The 23,061-nt window shown below is 38.1% G+C and overlaps 2 protein-coding genes across 5 annotated transcripts in view; one reads left to right on the top strand and one right to left on the bottom strand.

Annotated features, from left to right (window-relative positions):
* Positions 1 to 14,683, top strand: part of LOC130590111 (uncharacterized) — an 87,905-nt gene extending 73,222 nt beyond the window's left edge. Inside the window, exon 2 of the mRNA XM_057392068.1 lies at positions 14,122 to 14,683. The gene's annotated coding sequence lies outside the window, so the exon portion shown is untranslated. The remainder of the gene's footprint in view (positions 1 to 14,121) is intronic.
* Positions 1,798 to 23,061, bottom strand: LOC104903024 (uncharacterized). 4 transcript variants are annotated; one of them, XM_057392069.1, is made up of 10 exons: positions 22,571 to 23,053; positions 21,953 to 22,093; positions 15,805 to 15,897; positions 15,579 to 15,705; positions 11,258 to 11,367; positions 9,085 to 9,165; positions 3,427 to 3,509; positions 2,982 to 3,259; positions 2,217 to 2,349; positions 1,798 to 2,122 (listed from the first exon to the last, which is right to left on the bottom strand). In XM_057392069.1, exons 1-8 carry the CDS (start codon positions 22,934 to 22,936, stop codon positions 3,040 to 3,042), a joined length of 1,221 nt encoding a protein of 406 aa, XP_057248052.1. In that variant the 5' UTR covers positions 22,937 to 23,053; the 3' UTR covers positions 1,798 to 2,122; positions 2,217 to 2,349; positions 2,982 to 3,039. The 4 variants fall into 4 exon arrangements, with proteins under 4 accessions (XP_057248052.1, XP_057248053.1, XP_010689292.1 ...); XM_057392070.1 differs by having other exon boundaries at positions 1,798 to 2,072; XM_010690990.4 differs by having other exon boundaries at positions 1,798 to 2,349.

The raw sequence follows: 23,061 nt of genomic DNA, 5'->3' as shown, positions 1-23,061 counted from the left end.
TCTCACATTTATTTACACATTTAACTGTGCACATTATACATTTTGCTCATATGAGCAAAATATGTGACGAATGTGTAAAAAGAATTTACTTGAGAGCATATAATTCTAAATGATCCTGAGAATACCTAACAATTTGTAACTGGAGTTGATAAGATAGATAACAGAGTAGTAATTTGGTAAGGCATTGGCAATCAAATTGGATGTTATAAGCAATGGACTGATATTTACGAACCAATTATGTAGAATACAGATAACCAAATTTTAGCCTAAGTAGCTAGTATTTTGACCCGAGCGATGCCCCGGGTAAGTTACAATTATCAAATTTAGTATTATAAATAAATTTCATAATTGATTTTATTAGCTTTTCATAATTTTTTGTCTAGTGCCAAATTGAAAAATGAACATTATGATATGGTGAGTTGTTTAGAAAAACTTCTAAGGAGTTGGGGATAAAAATAACAATTTCAATGGAACTAGGATAAAAGAATATATTACTAATTGATAAAAATATTAGAGATTAAAAAGTTCGTTTATATCTTTATAACTACATATAATTATAAGACTTTATTATATTTTGTATTGAAACATTAAACAATAAAATTATAGTGGATTAGTGGTTAAACACTTGCTATTCATTTCAAAGGTCTTGTGTTCAAATCCTAATAACTACACATTGTTAATATTTTTTAAATGAGATTATAAACATGTGAATTAGAAGTTTGAGAAGAAGGTACTTATTGTGGCTTAGTGGTAACGTATCGCATAGATATTTGCTTTTGTCCGTTGGTGTGTTGGGTTCGAACCCCAGCATGTGCAAGAATTAAGGATATGTTTTTGTTTGTTTCTTTTTGGATTTGTTTTTATTTTCTGTTTATAATTATTTTGGATTTTTGGGTTTTGTGGGTGCAAAAGCTAGTACAATTTTTTTTGGGGTTTTTTGTGAAAAGAAAGTAGCAGTAGTATGGTTCATAATTCCTTGCTTATCAAAGTCAAGGAAATTAGTACATGCAAAAGCTACATTTATAATGCAAAATTACCTTCTTCTAGATAAAAAATGTAAGTAGTTTTCCTTTTAATAGACTAATCTCATATACTTCTAATCATAATTTTTTTCCTATGCTTTTATGTAACATGTATAAATCATTTTTCTTATTACTCTTTCTTCAAATCATTTATATTTTCCCTATGCTTTTGCGTAACATGTATAAATCATAATTCTTATTTATTAATTTCACTAGAATTGTTTAATTTGAATTATCGTGGTTATAATAACAAGTTCTTTTTTTTTTTTTTGATTGGGAAATTAAGTCAGTCCAAGGGCTAACCCCTACTAGGCTACTAGCCTTGTAGGAACTACCAACACATTGGCTAGTAATGCATGCAAAGCATGCTAAGGAAATATACTCCAGCATTATGCTGGGGGTAAGGATCGAACCCCTGACCTCAGAGAGGAGTGCTCTACCACATGAGCTAGCTCCTCATCCTTTGTAATAACAAGTTCTTGTTTGCCTATGTCCATTGTTAATTGAAAGATGAGAATAAGAGAATATATTGATTGTTAAAAGTAAAAAGCATTACTTTTATTTTTTATTTTTTGAATGAACTTATCTGTCTCTCTCCCTTTTTTTCCTTTTTTCAAGAGACTTCTCTTTTTTATTGGTTCAGTGATAAATTGTGAATTTTGTTCTTTTGTAATTACTAACATAATAACTTATACAATATGTATTTTTTTCCACAATATTTATAATTCTTTAATAAATTAGGGCCTAATTTTAAAATTAGCACAAGGCCTCCAAATTGTTTGAGACGGCCCTTTTGATGGGAACGCCTTTTAATATATTTGTATAGATGAGACTATGCATAAGAATAAAAACCTAAAATTTCTGCCTTTTCAACAACCTAAAAGTTACAGTAATCATCAACGACGGATACGAGCGTATACAATGTTCAGATCCGCTCAGGTGGGTATATCGGTACATAGCAAAAGGGTCTACCATAAATTTTGTACCTTCAAATAAGCTCCTTGAAGATGGCGTTTTCTGCATCATGCACTCCAACAAGTTTAGTTGCGCCTGCAAGTATTTACTGAAGTTTCAGCCTTGTGCACGGGATATTGGGATCTCTAACGGCACTCAGCAGGTCTCAATGTGTTAGAAATTAGAATAGATGCAACCTCAACAGGAGGAAAATAAGCTGAGTTAGAGATGGAAGTTCACCAACAAAATGTGGAGCATGTCATTATGTTCACTGTGAGATCGAAATCAAAACCCAATCAGATGAGAAATGCTTCACGAAATCTTGATATCACCACTTGTGTGCTTGAAAAGGATGGTGGATGGATTTCCAGACCTGCACCACATTTAAGAAAGGGAAGTCAAATGGTGCATATTGTACAGTACGTGATGTGGAGACTTAGCATATGATTAATATGAATCAAAATCTCGAGCATCCTGTGGTTCATATCTACATGAACGAGTCTGCTTAGAGTAATAGTAGTGATAGGAGGAGCTAAAAACCCAACATGTATGTATGCATTTTGTTGGCAAATCAAATCAGCTCCCAACTACACGAGCTACCATGATACAAGACAATTGCCAGTTACATAGATTAACGGACAAATGAAAATTTGGTCATAGAATGAAGAGTAAGAGAAAAACCAATCAGGCACCAGTAGCTGGGAAGCTATTAATTGTTCCAAACATGATAGACCAATACCAAAGGCCAAGTATTTAAGAGTAACCAGAAAAATTTGTTGTCAAATGCAGCACTTCCTCACTTTATCATGTCTCATCAGCAATTCAGCATCAGTGCAAAATGTCCCAAAAAAGATGAGAATTTTTTATAGTGGGACTGATGATAATACAAGAATATGACTAGAACTGGATTGTTGTACTCCCCTTCCATAGGGAAGCACCAAATTGTTTAGGTTAGCCATCATTTAAGGGTGAACACAAGTCCGGGAACTTCTAATATGTTGATACCTGACAAACGAAATTATGTCCAATGTTCTGGGGAATGCTGTAAACAGCATGGACACTTCTAACAGACGTAGCTGTTCTTTTTAACTTTACGTGCAATAGACCTGCCCATACGAAGACGCCGAACAGTAAGACCCTCTAGCAAGGCATCCAACGCATCTTCTATAGCTTCAGCCTGTTTATCCAGACAATATGAACAAAATTGAGGAACAAGTTGCAATTCAGAAAGAAGGCCAGCAGCCGCTGCTGCTGTGCAGGTGCGATCCCATGATGGTTGAGGCCTGCACTAAAAGCAAAATGAACAGTACGCAAAAAGAAAAAAAAGGAAACAAAACTAGCTACTCTTAAGGTAGTGAGATAAAGGAAAGAAATAAAATAATGAAATTGGAAAAGAATCAGAAGGCAACAAAGAGGGGAAAAAAGATAAAACTAATTATTCCCAGCTCACCTAAGTTTGTGCATTGCTGAAGCACCTGTTGCAACCGAAATGCAAGCAATGTTATCCTCCCCCCACACTAGTTTTGCTCGATCCTGGACAATCATAGTTCTTAGAGATAGTTCCAAACATTAGTAAAGAGCCATAGAGTATAGGCAAATTGGAAACCCTAGGAACAGAAACCACTGAAAGAAATAATAATCTATTGCAGCAGTAAATGACTGTCAGATACACAAAATACAAGTATTTCAGAGTCAGAACCAGCCCACATAACGAGTGTCCCATATATTACAGAACAATTAATAAAAATATCAATCCACAAGCAGAAAAAGGAATTCCATATAAAATCTAAGCTAGATTGCAAACACAAATAGCAACACTTTCAGGCTTGGGCAGCAGGTAGTGTAGCCACGAATAAATATCATTCCTGGTTTTGGTAACAGTTGCTGATTCATTGACCAAATCTCCCAAGTCGTACACGGACTATAATTTTTATCATACACCTAAGTATACCGTGAGCATCGTACACTAAGGCTTTCTTGCTCATTGCTCATTTGAAGAACTACAAATGAGCAAAAAATTTGCAGAATGGTAAAAGCTACAAATGAGCAAAGAGTAGTCTTGTAGTGAATGCATTCTTGATGAAATGCAGCAACGACCTTATAATTTTAATCCAATATCGATATATTACATCAGCTTCACTTGAAATCTAACTTTATTACTTCCCTAATAAGGTAAACAAAAAATACAATCCATTTCCATTGAAGTTGAAGGAGACACTATTCTGTAGCTCTCAGATATACTCCCTTCGGGTTTTTTCTTATACCCTTCCTTTTTGGCATGTTTTTTTGTTCCACTCCTTTCTTTACCCTTGCAAAGCATACCCATGTAACGACCTGACTTAGATATAGCCGATTAAGTGAGATGATTAGGAAATGAAATGGACTCTATGATCATTGGAAAATTGCAGAAAATAAAAGGGTTAATACTCCCTCTTCCCATAATACTCTTTACACTTTCCCTTTTTTATCAGTTCCAAAATACTCTTTACACTTCTATTTTGGGATATGACTCGCTATTATTTTATCATTCTACCTTTTAATTATTGGCCCACATTCTCTCTCCTCCATATAAAATAATACTACTCTTATTACCTACCAACTCTAATCATGACCCACATTCTCTCTCTTTAAAATAAAATAATACTACTTTTACTAACTACTAACTCGTATCACATCTACTTTTCAATAAAATAGCAATGGATAACCAAACAACAATTTATCATCTAAAACTACATGCCTTGATAAATGACAAAAGTAATATGAGACGGAGGGAGTACAAGCTATCGAGAGGCTTGCTCTCTCCAATGAACTCTTAAGAGTTCCCCTTAAAACTTATAGATATTCAACATATCTTTTTCTTTCTAATCGCCCCTATATATAGATAGTTTCCCTTACTAACCTCCCTAGCTTATTCCACAAGCTACTAATAGAGACAATACCTAAATTACCCTCCCCCCTATAATAAAAGCTACTTCAATTTACAAAAAGCATATTCGTAAAAATATTTGGAAAAAAAAGGGTATTGGGAGGCGTTAAAAGCCTTTTCGCTAGCAAAATCCCTTTCGAACGGGAATTCAAAAAGTTCTTTTGTAGGTAATCAAACCTTCGAATAATTGAAATCGACCTGACTCAAAAAAAAAAAATGGTAGAAACTCTAGATATTTTGCATTTAGGATCAAACTATATAAAATAAACGATTCAAATTGGGTTGAGGTATGCATGGGATAAAAGAGTATTCGACTAAATCAAAGTAGCGTGTTAAACATTCTACTTTAAGTTATTAGAAAATAATACGGAGAACTACCTTTTACTATCACTTTCTACAAGCAACTACCTTTTAAAGTTATTTAAATAACTACCATATCAGATAACTTGTTGAATTAACCCAGGACAATTTTAATGAGTTTCAAAAATAAGTATGACCCACAAAACCAGGCCAAGGAAGGGGGAGGAACATGTTTTATAAGTCAATTATTTAGCAAAATTCAAAAAGACCTGCCACTATTTAGCTACACAAGTTATCGCATGAGTAGTTGATCTTAATTAAAACATTAGAAGGGTAGTAGTTCGTAGTAACTAGTAAGAAATATAAAAAAAGTGTGAGAATGAGATGAGATGGAGAGAGTATATCATGAGTCGAAGTGGCTATTAGGGTACTCCAGTCCACCCCGCCTATGAGTCTACGAACATTTCATAAGATGTATACACGACACATGCCACCCACCCTTCCTATTCTGGTTTTTTACGGGTACTTTTTGTTTTTAAAGTAAGGACTTCTTTAGAAGAAACAAAAGAAAAACATATATATGGGCTCTGCCGGAAAAAAGAATAACAATAAAAAAAGTAAATAAATAAAAGGAAAAATTGATAAGAATAATCCCATCTTTGGCCGGTCTACTCAAAATAGTCCTACCTTTGGACATTCTGGCAATGATCCCAACTTTGGAGTATGTTGGCACAAAATGAGTCATTTTAACTTGTGACTTGTTTGACACGTAAAAAAAAACTTGTTGACTTCTTTTACCCTCCCAAAAAATTTATTATTTCAATTTAAAAAACTAAAACATTCCTAACCCCCCCCCCCCTTTCCCAGCCTCCCTTGCACAACCCCCACACACCCTTCCACACCCTCCACACACCCCTTACCCTTACTGCCCCCACCACTCATCACCTGAACGGTTGAACCCTCTAATAATCAGCTGAACTATCTAATGATGAACCATCGTTTTTCCCCACTATATCCCTCACTCTCATTCCCTCTTCTATCTCTCCTCCCTCCCTCACCACCTCCACCGACATTGTCATTTTCCCATGTAATCGGTCACCTCCGTAGGACAACTTGGACGTTGGACGTTGGACTAAGTGAGTTTCTGAGCAAGTCAAAGGGTGGCAAAAGCTAGTTTTGGGTTGGATTACAAGACTTGTTTCGATAGTTCGGGGCTTCTAATTAACGGGTTGGCGCCTTGACAGTCGTGATGACGATGCCAAGGGACATGACACAGAAACGACTAATGGGGAAGGAGAGAGAGTTGGGGAAAAGAATGAGGATGAGGAGGGAGAGGGGGTTTCGAGGGTGGCAAGGGAGGGGCGGAGGAGGGGAAGCAGGGAGAAGGAGGGGATGGTGATTTCAAAGGGTGGGGGGCTGATAAGTGGACTTTAGGTTCACTTATTTGCATTTAGTTTAGGTCATTTAGATTCATTTTAGGCCGTATAGTTTCCTTTTCTTCCCCTTTTTCATCATTTCTCATATTCTAATACTTAGCATTTAGTTTTAGTTCGTTTTCATATTGTTAGGTTGCATATAGGTCATTTCATTTGCATGTGCATCCCCCCCTCCCCCATCTAATATTTTCTTGGAGTGTTTTAAAGCTAAGGGGCTCCAAACAAGAAAGCGGGCGCTCCATATGTGAAGAAACAAAGGCAAAATGGCTTGGAGCGGCCCTTATTTCTACGGGGTATAAAACCAATTTTGGAATAATCCTAATACTAAGCTTTTAATTTCGGAATTAATTAGTTCTAATTAGAGAGAGTTTTTAGAGAGAGAAGTAGAACTTAGAGAGAGAAACTAAATCTAAGCTTTTGAATGTGGATTATTGAAGCTATTTCAATGGAGTTTTGCATTTGATTTTCATCCATCTTTGAGTATTTCTTTTATCTCTTCTCTTTATTTACTTTTATACTTGCTTTACCTTGCTTTAGTATTGATTAGTAGTAATTAGTTGATGATTAGCTTATTAGATATGATTTTCACCATTGTTGCTTCACCATTGTTGCTTCAAGCTTTTTTTATTTATTCCTTTCCATGGGTAGTTTAGTATTGATTAGTAGTAATTAGTTGACGATTAGCTTATTAGATATGATTTTCACCATTGTTGCTTCAAGCTTTTTATTTATTCCTTTCCATGGCTAGTGAGTAGATTAGTAGCTAGGGGAAGGGGATGACCTTGCTAATCATGTGTTGAACTTGAAAGTCAAGCTTGGGGGTGTGATTTGGGTGAGATTGTGTTGTCTAACTATTTTGATTGCCTTGTTTATTTGATTGATCCCCATTTGAGCTTGTTGTGGAAATCTAAGGTGAAGGATTGAGAAATGAAACCTTAGATAGTCCTTTAGCTAGATTTTAGGTTGGCTTCACCATGAGAATAGGTGAATGACTCCCTAGGACCTTATTTGGATCACTATGAGTTGTAAAAATGCTTGATTAATTGATTTTACCATGAGAATAGGTAAAATCGGTCGATTAAGTCCTCCTAATTAGCTCGAGAGAGCAATTAGGAAACATTTGAGTGACTTAGTCCCCTAATCGACCCTAATGAATCCCCTTGGCTTGACAATTTGGTTAATTATCTGTTAGCTCGTGAATCCCCTATCCCTAGTGTCCTCTTAATATAGTTTAATTCGAATTATTTAGTCTATTTGTTAGTTTCTTAGTTCCTAATTTCTTAGTTGTTCACTAATCTCAAAAAACCCCAAACATAGGCTTAGCTCGCTAAATCGCATTCAACCCTTGATTAATCCTTGCTTCCTCGTGGATTCGACCCTTTCTTACCCTATATTAGGCTAAGCTAGGTATTTAATTTGGCACGTGCAACGACCGTGTCAGGGGCTAGTGGAAGCGGAGGGGTGGTGGTTTAGGCTTTTTAATTGAGAATTTAGTTTTTAAATATACTACCTGTGTTCTTTTTCTATTACAACAATGAGTTTGGGCACGGTTTTTAAGAAAATGGAAAAAGTGGGTAGTTTAGCATAAAAGGACCCCTTTAATTAACTAGAGTAAAAGAGAAATCAATTTTGAATAAAGTAAAAGCAACTTTATGAGGGAAAGTGAGTAAATGGTTTTAGTCAAATAAAGTAAGGGCAATATTGTCAACTAAAGTCCAAAAGTGAAATTGTGTTAATAGATGTGAAACTACCCAAAGTGGGTAATTGTTGCAATATAAAAAACACGGAGATAGTATTATATTAGTTCTTAATTACACAATGAGGGTATTAAATCTTCATTCGGAGGTTACCAACAGGTAATGACCCATTTTGAGCCAACATACCCCAAAATTAGGATTATTGCCAGAATTTTAAAAGGTGGGTTTATTTTAAATAGACCGGCCAAAAGTGGGATTATTCCCATTAGTTTTTCCTAGATAAAATTAAAAAAGAAATAATAATGTCCGGAAGTGCACACCTTGTGCCTAGGATCCATAGATCCTTTGAGCCTCTGTGCGCCTATCAAACCTTTTAATACTAAGGGAGGGTGGGAATGCAGCGGTAGGGAAGGTCCCCTAAAGTGGAGGTAAAAGAAGAGAAGGTGGTGTGGAGCAATATTGGGCGTTGATATCAGATCTGCCATGTCGAAGTCTTCTACAACCCTATTGGGTCCAAACCCTACCAGTATCTATAGAGAACATTCATTTCAAATTCCCAAGAAAGAGGCCTTCTTGACCACTAAAGAATTTCTTTTAAACAAACTAAGGTCAATGGCCAAAAAGAAATTATACAAAACAAAAAGGCTCAGCAGAGCTGGCCAAGTTTATCCTCTCGGATGAGTGGACATTCAACAATTTGGTTATCCTGTAATGAATGATGACGATGACAAGCTGTGAAGCAGAGGTACCTTTAAGCGTTTGAACATTGCTCCAGAATTGTTCCATGTACCATCTATTAGAATAAAATTCAAGACATTGTCTCCACTTGTCTGTGAAGCAGCAAAGACATGGACAATAAATTTAGTCTGGTGGACTGAAAAGAGTAGATCATGAGATACATCAAAATATGAATCACAAAAACAAATAACACTTTGCTGTGCTTAGAGATGAAAGACGAGAATAAATCAGAAATTATTGTGCAAGAATAAAAGTAAAAATTAGTGTTCCAGACTTCCAGTTTACTTTTATTCTTTTTAACAAAAAATAAATAAAGACATGTAGGTTCTCTCCCTCTCCTATATATTTTGGTTAAAAGAATGTGTGGTTATGCAGAGGTTTGACTTGTATGAAACATTACTCAGTTCTTACAAGAGCGTAAAACCATATAAACTTGCTCAATTTTCATAAAATGCAGACTATGAAGTTCCAGCACAGTATTTTATTGAAGCATGACAAGCCAGTGTTTTTACACTACGGCAGGAACTTATACTTCGAATACATATAATCAGAAATACCTCCTTATTCCATAAGAACTCGAGGGTATAATTATGTTGACCAACAATATGGAGGAGAAGAAGCACAAATGAAGGTTCAAAGCTCATTAAGGCAATAACCCTAGATTCAATATTTCTTTCTTCTTAGTTTCTTTGTAGAAGGGGATTTAAGATATATTTCTTTAAAGAAGAATTAAAGCAAACTAAAGCAGGAGACGACTTGGATTCCTTGAAAAAACTAGTGAAAGAAAACGATGTGCCAACCAGGTTAAATATCAGTAAAAAGCATCCCTGCACTAAATGTTTTTGGAAGCTGGAATAGCACGAAAGGGAGGCTAATAAGACACCATGTCCGAGAAAGCTGAATGACCCTTGATCTATGCCTCAAACCGTCAATGATTTCCACCACTAAAACCAACATGACAGCCAAGGACATAGACCTAAACATAAACCTCCTCCAATTATTTCTCATAAAGTAAGCACAAACCCCAAACACTTCAATATTGACAGTGAAGAACCCATTGGATTCTAGACCTCTTTTACAGAGCTGGACACTTTAGAAAGCAAAAGAAGATGGCTACCAGTTTTACAGTAAAGCATATGAGGTTAAATGAGGGAAAAGCACCTGGTTGGCCAATGAATCAGTAGATTTGACTATTTTTTTTAACAAAGTAAAAGGATTGTGGCTGGGCCGGCCCTATCTCAGGAATTGAGGCCCAAGCCACCACCCCTCCACCGCCCACTGCCCACTGCCCCTTCCCTTAACTGCTGGACCCCACGAGAATCAATCCCTTCCCACAAGTTACAGAACCAATACTGTTTGCTCCTATTATCCTCTCCATCTCCTTCGCTACCTCTAATTCTTCCTCCTTTGTTTGAATAACCTCTTCTTAGTCTTACTACCTTCTAACATCAAGTTTGGTTTTACAGCAATTCAATCCCTTTGTTTGAATAACCTCCTCTTAGTCTTACTACCTTCTAACATCAAGTTTGGTTTTACAGCAATTCAATCCCTTGCACTGCTGCTAACTGACACTCAACCCCAAATCAACCATGCCAATCCTTAGTGAAAAAACTCCAACTTGACACTATCTGCAGCAATATCTGTGGACTTACACTAGTGAATCATACAGCTTTGCTTCAGATTCTGAGTTGGATCCCTCAGTTCCGCTTCCCTATGTCTGCTCCTCCCTCCTTTCTTCACTCTCCACTACCCAACATAGAAATTGTTTTAAGTACCAAAACAGCAATCAATCATCTGTAGCCAAGGCCTCCAATACATTTCAATTAAGCAAGGTGCGGCAAAAGGCACGGCAATACGGGGAATGAAGAGTACATTCTGTATAAAAGTATGATGAGGTGGACAAATTGTTATTAAGTCAGAAAGTGCAATGGGATTGTATATAATAAGGGAAGGAGAGTAGAGAAGGTGTATTCAGACAAGTATTGTGTGAGTTTGTTCTCTTGGGAGTGACACTGACACCAGACACTAGAATGTCTGGAGAGTTATAAGCTTTCTTAGCACGTTAGTAAATATCTCTCTTCTTCTCTATTCCTCTGTTATTTTCTTCTACTACTCTTCCGTTATCTTAGTAAAACTTTTCAGTTTATAAAATATAAAAGCATGCGTAATGATATAAAAAAATACCTTGCTCAAAGCACAATCTTCATCACTTGGCATATCACTTAGAAAATAGTCCTTTGCAGACTTAGGAACTCCAGACTTATTAGGATATAGACACCATACCTTGTTTTTTCCTGGATATGTGAAAGAAAAGGTCAAGATTGAAAAATTTAGAGTGGCCTCGTGACAAGCAAAGGACGTAATATGAAATCCATGGACTACCATTTAAAGAATACAGAGAAATTGCCTATGTAAACTACTGGAGACCTTTCGCTTTGAATGTAGCTAGGTTCACACTAGGGGTGCTAATCGAGCGAGTCGATCGCGAGCAACGGCCTGTGACTCGACTCGAAAACCTTTCAACCCTGCTCGACTTGTGCTCGTTAATCTCGTCAAACCCCTGCTCTCCTCGTACTCGTTAAGATTTGTTGTAGCTCAACTTGACCTCAAGTCCAGTTTGCTCGAACACCTCAACTCGACCTCAAGGACTTGAATAAATTGCTTGGGTAAGAGCACTGTTTTATAGACCTTGCTAGCTCTCATCTCATGATAATTCATCGATGTGGGACTAATACTTCCCCTGCTTTGTACTTTTCCAACGGTTTGGCTGCCTCTTTCATCTCTCTTTGTTTTTTCCTTTTTTCCAATTTGTTGCTTCTTTTGTTAATGAGTCACCTATTTTCATTCTAATTTGGATTAAAAAAAAGACTTATTTGATTCATATTTTCGACATCATAGGTATGGAAGGACTTCATATTTCTACTTGTAATATTTAGCTAATACGGATATAAGTTTACATTAAATAAAATAAATTCCTAGAAATAATATATAAAGAAATTTATCGAGTCAGAGTCATGCTTAACTCATGCTCCTTAAGCTCTCAAAACGAGTTTTGACCAAGAATTGACCGAGTCAAATTCGAGTTGCTCGCAAGCTGCTTAACTCGATTACAACCCTTAGTTCACACAAATTTAAACGGCATTCGACCTTTTAATACACCAACACCTTAATACTACAAATACCTTTGTCTAGATGTAGCCATCATGTTACCTAATCAAATTGCATAGCCATAGTGACCAATATAGAGGGAACCAAGAGTACATAAATTACTTTTCTAGGAGACACTCCTTTACCAATCAATATTTCATAAATCATTTCTAAACTTTTGCTTGGACGAAGATAAAATGCATATGCAAAAAATAATCGAGCATTGCAATTGATGAAATGATAATACATAGTAAAGATGAAAACTTATCATCAATATATGAATCTCACTTACCATATGTCTTCAATATCCCAACAAAGGTAAAACCTAAAAAACCTAGACCTATACTCATACACCAACATTAATACTTAAAACGCAGAGGAAGGAATATTATGGGTGTAAGTGGATTGTGAAAAGTCCATAGTCTAATCCAGTCTAAACATGTCGGACTGAAAAAATTATGGAATGAACAAAGACTCAAATTTTCGTGTCCAAATATCTTCGAGCTGGAATTGGACTCATCGAGTCCAAAAAGTCCTAACTAGTCCAAAAATATTATATCATATGATATATAAAATTTTCTTTGGTCTTATTTTTAAAGTTTTGGACTTTTGAACAATTGCCGCCGTAAATTTTGTTAGTTGGCGCCTCAATACCTTCAATGTGAAAAGTCCAAACTTACCTTACCCTTTTGGCCTTTTGTTAAATAATATCATAAATGATAAATCTCTAACCCAGTCCCTAGTAGTCGACTTAGGCCATCTTCCTCACTAGTCACTCCTCCGTTCTCCTCAGCACTTGCATTCTCTTTCATAACTCATGTCATTATATAAATTTCCTTTTCCCAATTTCTTGTATATTGAGGTTGTTGTTATCTTGGTGGTTGTTAAGAACTTAAGATTTAAATAAGGTTTTTTCATTATTAATTTAAGTTGGGTCTTGTACTTTACAATTTGCATCTTGTTATACACTTTAAAGATGGATGTAACTTACTTTAAATAATGGTTGTAATCAGTTCCATTTTTTAAATTTCAATCATGAAAAACATTGTGAACCTAATAAATTGGGAAAAAATAGTTACTACAATATTCGAACTGTACTAGATTCAGACTTAAGAAAAAAGTTTATGTGTTCGAACTCGTCTAGACTAAAGATAAAGTTTGGATCGAACTTAGACCCGGTTTGTCAAGTCCAAAAAAATTTGGGCTTGGACTTTGCCAAAGTCCTATACAGTCCAACACCCTTAGCAAGGATGAAGGATACTCTACTTGTTCTATAATATCTGTCACTTCAATATACCAATGCATTATCATTTATTACTTGTCAATTAAAGTATCAACAAAATATTTATAAACATTTTTTAATACCAATGCAAATAGTAACAAATCCTTGATCTATGTACAAATCCTCAAATGAAGTACATAATCTATACTAATATATTAAAAGGCGTGCCTAAGCCAGAAACGGTGCCACGTGGCGCTCTTCCTGAGGGAGTTTTACTCCATGTAATCCACAACAATAAAAAAAATTAGAAATTGCATAGTGTAAGGTTTGATCCCGGAACCTCAAGAACATACACTAAAGTCTTAACCACAAGACCAAATAATATTTATTGTTATCATCTTAAATTATAATATTAATAAATGAAAATTTTCCTTACCCGGAGCGTACCCCGGGCCTAATAACTAGTTTAAGTTCAAAACGAGTTGATCGCAAGTCATAACTTCTAATTTCTAATAGTTTCATAAGTTTGTAGCAGATCTTCTACACAATATTTTTTCTTTCGACAATGGGTTAGCTTCTACACAATTAGGTCTTTTCTCTTTTAAAGTACAGGAAGCCTAACCGAAATTTTCAAGAACGGATACTATGGATCGTCACAGGTTGAGTTCTGATATGATAGATAATAATATTATGTAGTATTCTAGTTCTGTTAGAATTCTATGTAATTTAGGGTTTTATTTAAGTAAATGTTTAAATGATAAAGGAATCCTATTATGAGTAGGAGTCTAATTCCTTATCATTGAGTCTTAATACTTAGTCTTTATTTTGCATTAGGCGTGTGATTAAGTAGTAATTATCTTAGGTTTAGGCGTGTGCTTAAGTTATCTTTATTAGGAAGATATCTTTTATCTTTAAGCTTTCCTAGTTCTAGTAGGTTTAGGAAAATCTTGTATTATAAAAGGGATTTTCGGCCATTTGAATAAAGTAGAGAAGTTTTTGAGTTTAACCTATTCCTTGTGGAATTAACGTTTTAGGAGTGAATCCAAGTTTAAGCAGTGAATGCAAACCCTAGTTATTATCACCCTTGGTTAGGAGTTGATAATTTCATATCATTGAAATTCTTGTGCGTGAGGCATAGGTTTTTCGAACATACTTCTTGAATTAAAATTCAAGATTCATTAAAGAAAACATAAAAAAAACTAATCTTTCTAATCAAGAACTAAGTATAGCCTTCAATTTCACATCAAGTTCCTAACTAATTTCAGCTAAATCATATGATGGACAGAACAAAAAAGTTCTCTTTATGCAGGGACCAATCAACAGATTAAAAAAAAAAAAAAAAAAAAAAAAAAAAAAAAAAAAAAAAAAAAAACTAAGCTAACCAAAAAGGTGAATATTTAAAAGTTAGACAAAGGCAAATGGTCTACCTTCAAGTTTCAACATAGCCTGTAATAGTTAACAGTGCTATAAGAAAAAAAAAAAACCACGCAAAATAAGGAAGAAGAAAATAGTTGGTTCCACATAAATATGAATTCCTTGGTACCAAATTCAAGTGCAGAGAGAAGCGGCATAGCACACAGGAAGCAATTCAAGAGCAACAACATGGTTCACTGGAATGAACTAACCTAGAAAAGTTAGGAAAAGAGAAATAACAGACAGAATTAGGACGCAATAAGATAGATTGTATATAGATCAGGGAAATCTAATACAATTCTCACATTCGAGAGGTGAGATCTCTCCCAAGGGGGGGGGGGGGGGGTCACTTTTCTCTTCTATATTCTCAATACCTCTCCTACTGACCTCAGCTCCTTATTTATGACGAAGCTCTACCACTCACTACTATCCAGCTGACACATAGTGGATTTGACGAACCTACTGACAGAATAAAATAACAAACTGATAACAGAATGTCAGGGCTACAAAATAAAAGACTCTCATGCCCTCATCTTGGCTGCTCATTCCCCTTACCCTTGCATTCGCTCACTATAAAATCTAGACACTTGATCTAGTGTAAGCACCAAAGCACACATCTTTGCCTAGATCAAAAGGTAATCACTAAGATTCATTATGAACAATTTACCTATGAAAAAACCATCAAACAAGCTAGTAGATTTAAATAAAATGCACAAAACAAACCTGCTTTCTCTAATTCATTCCACATAATGTCTTCCTGTTCAACAATACCAAAGAGGCATAATGTTGCAGCCTGCACACCAAACACTTGCCATAACAACTTTCCTGTGTTGTTTTGTCGCAGAAAATCCTATAATATAAATGAAAAGAGACCATTAGTCATAGAGAGAATGCTATCAGCAGTTGTGAAGTTCCCAAGAGTGTTTATTAAAGCAACATGAGCGTATACCTTAGGATGCATGTACAACCAAAACCGTATACCACGCCAAAGCGGGCAAGGTTTGACTTTCAAGCACATACAATCTTCAAGAGGAAGCCAACACTGAAAACAGAGATAGCCATTAATAACTAGGTAAAATGATTGGTAATGCCAAAAATGATTAACCTATACCAGTTATATCATACTCTCTAGTAATACTGTAATAGTGTCACTGCATGCAAACTTGTACAAGAAAAGGGAGCCAAAGGCACATAAAGAATGTAATCTAATGTGATGAACTCCGTTCACCACCACCTGCGTTACAGTCAACACACCAACAAAAGTACACCAGAACAAGCAACAAGCAACAATGGAAATATGGAAAACAGAAAATAAGAGAAGAAAGATGAGAGGAAGGTGATGATGAAAATTGATAAACAAGTCACAACAAAGTTGGTGAGCTTTCGAGAGGCTCCCACTCTCCCAATCCCAATTTTCATACAATGATTAGCTAACTTACATTCTACCTCCACTCCCCTTTTATTCTAAAGTTTCCTCCTGTACACACACTCAGCCATAACAAACTTCTGCCACCTAAGCCACGTGATATTCCTTTTTGTCCCCCCAGCTCACAGATTTACGGATTTGCCCCTCCAGTGCTCCTCCTCTTGTAAGTGAGTAAATTAGGACTCCTTAACTGGTGCATCACAATACCTTCCCCCCAAAGATTTACCTTGTCCTCAAGGTGGAAGGAAGGAAAACGAAGGTGAAGTGGATGCATGTCTTCCCACGTTGCCTCAAAGGATGGTAGCCCCTTCAACTTGATCAAAACCTCAGTGTGCAAGTGAGTGCCTTGGCGAATTTACCTGACATCCAACAATTCCTCCAGTTCCACCACAAGCTCCAGCATCAATATGAGGGATAGTAGGGAGCACTGGATCATTACCCACCATTTTTTTCAGCTGTCAAACATGGAAAACAGGATGGATTTTGCTCGAAGGCAGCAATTGTAACCTGTAAGCAGCAGCCCCAACTTGCTGAAGCACTGTAAAAGGGCCACAAAAACACGGTGCCAACTTCTCAAAAGGGCGCTTGGCTAGTGATTTCTGCCAGTAAGGTTGTAGCTTCAGGAAAACAGAATCCCCCACATTAAATTCAACATCAGTCCTGCCAGCATCTGCAAAATGTTTCATACGTTGTTGGGGAACGCATGAGGTTGACATGAAGGTCGTCAGGGATGGCATCTCTGTCCTGCAGCAAAGCCTCCAAACTGCCTACCTCAGAGCCTCCAAATTGCCTACCTGGGTCTGACCCTTAGGAGCTCTCTGCACATGAGGTAGATCACGCCCATACACGATTCAAAGGGAGTCATCTTGGTACATGAGTGAGGTGAAGTGTTGTAAGAAAATTCAGCCCATGGAATGCACTTGGCCCAACCTTTAAGGTCAACCCCCCCCCCCCCCCCCCACACCCACACACACACACACAAAACTACGAAGGTAAGTTTCGAGGCCTCGATTGACTATCTCCGTTTGTCCATCCGTTTGTGGATGATAAGTGGTACTCTTCTTCAGAGTTGTGCCATGAAGGCGAAAAAGCTCCTTCCAAAAAGTATACGTAAGAAGTTACAATGTTTATCCGAGACTAGAGAGGCGAGAAAACCATGCAAACGCACAATCTCTTTGAGAAACAACTCCGCTACATTGAGTGTTGTGAGCGGATGATGGAGAGTGAGGATATGTGCATACATGGACAATCGGTCCACTACCACCAAAATTGTATCCACCCCTTTAGACGCCGGTAACCCATCAATGAAATCCATCGAAAGATCTTCCCACACTAATGAAGGAAGTGGCAATGGTTGAAGTAATCAGTGGCAGTGTCCATTTGTCTTTCTTGAGTTGCTGTGTCATGGGCCTTGCTATGTGAGCATAATTTGCTACAAATTTTCGGTAATATCCGGTGAGGCCTAAAAACCGTCTTAATTCCCTGAGATTTTTGGGAATTTTCCATTCAAGTATCGCCCGAATATTTTCACCATCTTTGGGTATCACGTGTCCCAAATATGCTACCTCACCCTTTCCAAACTGGCATTCCTTCTTGTTCACAAACAGATCTCCAGAATTCCCATAACCATTTCAAAATGTTGCACATGTTCTTCCTTACTACGACTACAGATAAGAATATCATTGAAAAAACCAACACAAAACGTCGTAAATAAGGACGAAATACCTCGTTTATCAAGGACTGGAATGTTGCCGGAGCATTTGCAAGCCCAAACGGCATGACGAAGAATTTATAGTGTCCCTCATGAGTGCGAAAAGTTGTCTTGTGCGTGTTTTCTGGCCTCACCAAGATTTGGTGGCACCCTGCCCTCTAGTCGAGCTTGGAAAAAGCTGTCACCCCATGTAATTCATCCAACAACTCGTCGATGACCGGAATGGGATACTTATCCGGCACCATTTCCTTATTCAATGCACGATAATCCACACAAAAAAGCCACAACCCGTCCTTCTTTTTCACCTAAATTACCAGGATCGAGAATGGACTAGTAGAGGGTTGTATAATACCGATAGCTAGCATTTCTTTGATCAATCTCTCAATCGATAGGGTCCAACCCCACTGGATTGCAACCCTCCTTCAACACTATGGCGTGTTCATGGCCCGGGCCCCTCTTAGGAGGGGGCCCCACTGGTGCTTCGGATACCCTGCAAAGACCCCATAACCTCCTGCTCAAACTTGCTGGTCTCCCCACTAGCCTTATCTTCAACCTCCACTTGGTTGAACTCCAACCATAGTCCTCCACCCTCTTTGCGCAACGTCCTCAACATGCTCTCAACATGCTTTGAAGGATACTTTGGAACGAGCTAAGGAAGGATCTCCCTTCAATGTGTATTGAGTGCCACCCACCTCAAAACTCATTTTATGTGTCTTCGATTGCTCACTATGGTTCCCAATATTTCCGACCATTGAACACCCAAAATCACATCCAAATTCCAAAAACAAAAGGGAAGAAAGTCGTCTTCCACCGCCAATCCTCCATCTAATTGCAACTCAATCTCCTTACATACTCCCGCACCACGGACAGCCAAAGAAACTCCAGATTAAGATGACTCGAAAGCTTCTCAATAGTAGTAAGAGAGAGAAAATTGTGCGTGGCACCGGGGTTAACCATGACCTTTTACCCATCATTGCGCCCAATTTGATTTCATGTTCTTGGGGTTTGAAATCCCGATGATCGAGTTCAATGAAACCTCTGGTGGTATCTCCTCGGTGGGTGAAGGTGGCACTTCACTTCCAGCTAAGGGTGTAAGCGGACTACGAAAAGTCCAGAGTCCAATCCAGTCCAGTCCAAACTTGTCTGACTGGACTGGACTGAAAATTTTTCGGATTGGACTCGGACTCAAATTTTCTAGTCCAAATATTTTTGGACTGGATTTGGACTCATCCCTTTGGAGTCCAATAAGTCCAGTCTAGTCCAAAAATATATTTATATATAATATATATTTAATACATATATATATGTATATATTAAAAAAATTGATAATATTTTTAAAATTTTGGAGTTTTCAACCTTCCCTCTCTAAATATTTCAACTGGCGCCAGACAATTTTACTTGGCGCCAGACTATTGCACTTAGCTCCAATTGTTAGATAAGTAAATTATACCAATAATACTGCAGTAGTAGGCTAGTAGCCGACTAATTCTATCTCACTTCACTCCTCAGTCCTTACTACACAATTCCTCTTACTCTTCATTTTCTTTCTACCTCGTTGTCTCGACTCTCGCATTCTCTATTTCTCCCTCACATTAATTCTCAGTCTCTCTCCTTCCTCTCAACTTAGATCAAGGTAAGCATCGAATTCAACTTTTTATTCATAGTATTTTACTTTAATTTAAGCTTTCAATCTAATTTGTGGATATTGAAATTGAATCAGATGTCAAATGCTCAAGCATCTCAAAAAACGTTGTGAATCATTGAATCTAAATCGGGAAAAAAGATATAATAACCAGAGTGAACCGGATTCGAACGCAAGAAAAAATCATCGGACTGGATTGGACTGGACTCCAAAAATATTTGGATCGGACTTGGACTCAATTTCTCGAGTCCAAAAAACTTTGGACTGGATTTGGATTTGGCAAAGTCCAATTCTGTCCAATCCACTTACACCCCTAATTCCAGGTCCTTCCAGAGCTTCATCATCTAAATCTTCCATCAATAACACGCTCTAACTCTTTCCTGTGGCACCTATGGCCCACCCCCCATTTTTCATCACACTTAAAACACAAACCCTTCGCCCTTTTTTTCTAGAACTCCTTCTCAGTTAATCGTCTCATCTCACCAAGCTCACGATTAGAGGGAGAAATAGGCTTCACATTATTAACCGAAGGTTGTGAGGCGTTGGAATTTGTGGCCCAACTTTTGGAATTAACAATAGACCCCCCTCTTTTGACCCATAATAAGAAAGAAGAGTCTGACATCGGCCCTCTATTGTAAATAGAAAACGAACCTGAACAAAGCCCTGCCCGCTTGGTTCCATTGACCCTGTTCCTTTCCTCCGGTTTCATCGCCAATTCCATGGCCTGATCCATATTATATGGGTTAAGAACCCGGATCTCAGTTTGTAAGTCAGCATTAAGCCCATGAATAAACTTGCCCATAAGGATTTCTTATGGTACTCCATCCAACGCTGCTGCCATCTTGATGAATTTCCTCCCATAATCCCACGCGGTGGTGCTTTGAGTGGTGGCGAGCCACTGCTCATGCAGCGAACCGGCGTTAAGTGGCCGGAATTGGGTCAACACGAAGCTTTTCAAGTTTTCCCATGAACGAAAAGGCCAGCATTTTTTCTCCCATTGATACCACCACAAGGCGTCCCCCTCCATGGCAACCACCGCCGCCTCCATTTTCTCGGTCATAAAAAGCAAAAAACCTCTCTCCTCGCAAGACCCATCCATCCGGATCTGAACCATCGAAACACTGGCATATCAAGCTTGCAGTAATGTCCACTTGACCCAGTTCCTCCTCCTCTGCCTCAAGACCCTCCTCGACCTCCGCCGATTCGGCCACCATCAAACACGTCATTCTCCCCTCTACGATTCAACTCTCCCTCCAATTCTTCTGCCGTGTTCCCTAAGCCGAGTTCTCCTCCAGTCTGAATATCATGACCACCACCTTCGCGGAGGTCCCCTTTCCTGGCCGGTTCAGTTCGAAGTTGCTCGAGAGCCGACGTCACCTCGGATTGAAATTTAGTTTGATCCGCCCGAGCCACCATTAGCATCCCTTCGAGAATCTCCTGAGTTCGGTCGATCCACCTTCGCGGAGGTCCCCTTTTCTGGCCGGTTCAGTTCGAAGTTGCTCGAGAGCCGACGTCACCTCGGATTGAAATTTAGTTTGATCCGCCCGAGCCACCATTAGCATCCCTTCGAGAATCCCTGAGTTCGGTCGATCCGCCCTTCCAGTCTAAGGTTGGCCACCTCCAGATCCTCCGTGCTCTTCCGCATCGCCTCCTCCATTCTTTGAGAAATTTGTTCGGCAATGGTCAGTTTAGCAGCTTCCATAGCTGCTCCCATAGAGGAATCAACATGGAGTTCTGTAGAGTAGCCATCTGCGTTTCTAAGAGATCCAACCTCTGGGTTGAAGTTGGTGGTGTCATTCCCACTTCTTGGCGCGACCGCTTTGATACCAATTGTGATGAACTCCGTTCACCACCACCTGCGTTACAGTCAACACACCAACAACATACACCAAAACAACCAACAAGCAACAATGGAAATATGGAAAACAAAAAATTAAGAGAAGAAAGATGAGAGAAAGGTGATGATGAAAATTGATAAACAAGTCACTAGAAGTTGGTGAGCTTTTGAGAGGCTCCCACTCTCCCAATCTCAATTTCCATACAATGATTAGCTAACTGACATTCTACCTCCACTCCCCTATTATTCTAAAGTTTCCTCCTGTACACACACTCAGCCATAACAAACTTCTGCCACCTAAGCCACGTGATATTCCTTTTGCCCCCCAGCTCACAGATTTACGGATTTACCCCTCTAGTGCTCCTCTGCTTGTAAGTGAGTAAATTAGGACTCCTTAATTGGTGCATCACATCTAATAACTCACTGCTAAACCAGCATGCAAAAGCCACAGAAAATTATGATAAGAAGTGAAATTAAGTACCCTTTGACAGAGGTATCCTCGACTTCCAAGCAAACGACAAGCTATTTGTCGGGCCGAAAAAAATTGAAGCTTCATTTCTGAATCACTGAGTGCCCGATAGGCTGCTCTATGTTTCTTGTCCTCCTCGATTCTAAATTCACCCTGAAACTTATATTACATAATCAACAACAGACTAACCTCGAGATCAAATGTGGAACAAGTAATAACATTACAACTTCACCATAATTGGATTTTATAATGGAAACATCAACTATTATTAGAGAGCATAATAATAATTCTGATTTCTGACAATGAAAGAGCAAAGTGCATGACACAAGGTACTGGATTAGGAATCGTCTCAGAAGACAGAGAAAGCAATATTACAAGAAAATGTTATTTACCAAACAGTTCACCAAAAAAAAAGAAGTACATTGACATGTTTACCTTTGGTTACACTACTTATTAAGTGACCCATCTAGTTCAAATACTTAAGATAACACCGTGTTTTTACAGTCCAACAAAACAAGCAATCACATACACACACACACACACACACACACACACACAAAAAAAAAAAAAAAAAAAAAAAAAAGAACTCAGAACTGAAAAAAAATGAGGAGTGAGAATGAATGAATTAACCGTGAGTCTACCACCATTGCCCCCGAAATTCATCTGAACATCAGTTTCAGTCTCCAAATTCTTCAAATAAGCAATAGCGTCACTAATTGTAGCAGGGACAGGAGAAGTTGTACCCCACCCCTGCCATTCTTGCAAAGTGAGGGTCCCATCAACTGGCCCATTTCTGGGAGGAGAGAGAGAGGAAGATCTTGCTCTGGAAGTGATGAGATGGAAGGGAAAGGGACGACAACAACTTCTGCTTCGACTGCAACGGCTAGTTGTGGGGTCCATGTGAAAGAGGGTTTTGATTTTGAAGGTGGATGATGCGGAGGAACAACAACATTTGTTCTTCAAGGAGAAGGGCCCCACCTGTGAGAACAACAACATTTGAGTTTTAGGTTCCTGTTTTCGCCTATGCCTTCCTTTTCGACTCGATGACTCGGTATTACTCTCTATGGTTTGTTGTTGTTGTGCCTCTCTTGCTAATGGAACTGTGACAAAAGCAAGCCCAT

The sequence above is a fragment of the Beta vulgaris genome, chromosome 9 (assembly GCF_026745355.1).
Source record: "Beta vulgaris subsp. vulgaris cultivar EL10 chromosome 9, EL10.2, whole genome shotgun sequence".
In the NCBI taxonomy this organism is placed as follows: domain Eukaryota; kingdom Viridiplantae; phylum Streptophyta; class Magnoliopsida; order Caryophyllales; family Amaranthaceae; genus Beta; species Beta vulgaris.
This window is presented reverse-complemented; position numbering and strand designations above follow the sequence as displayed.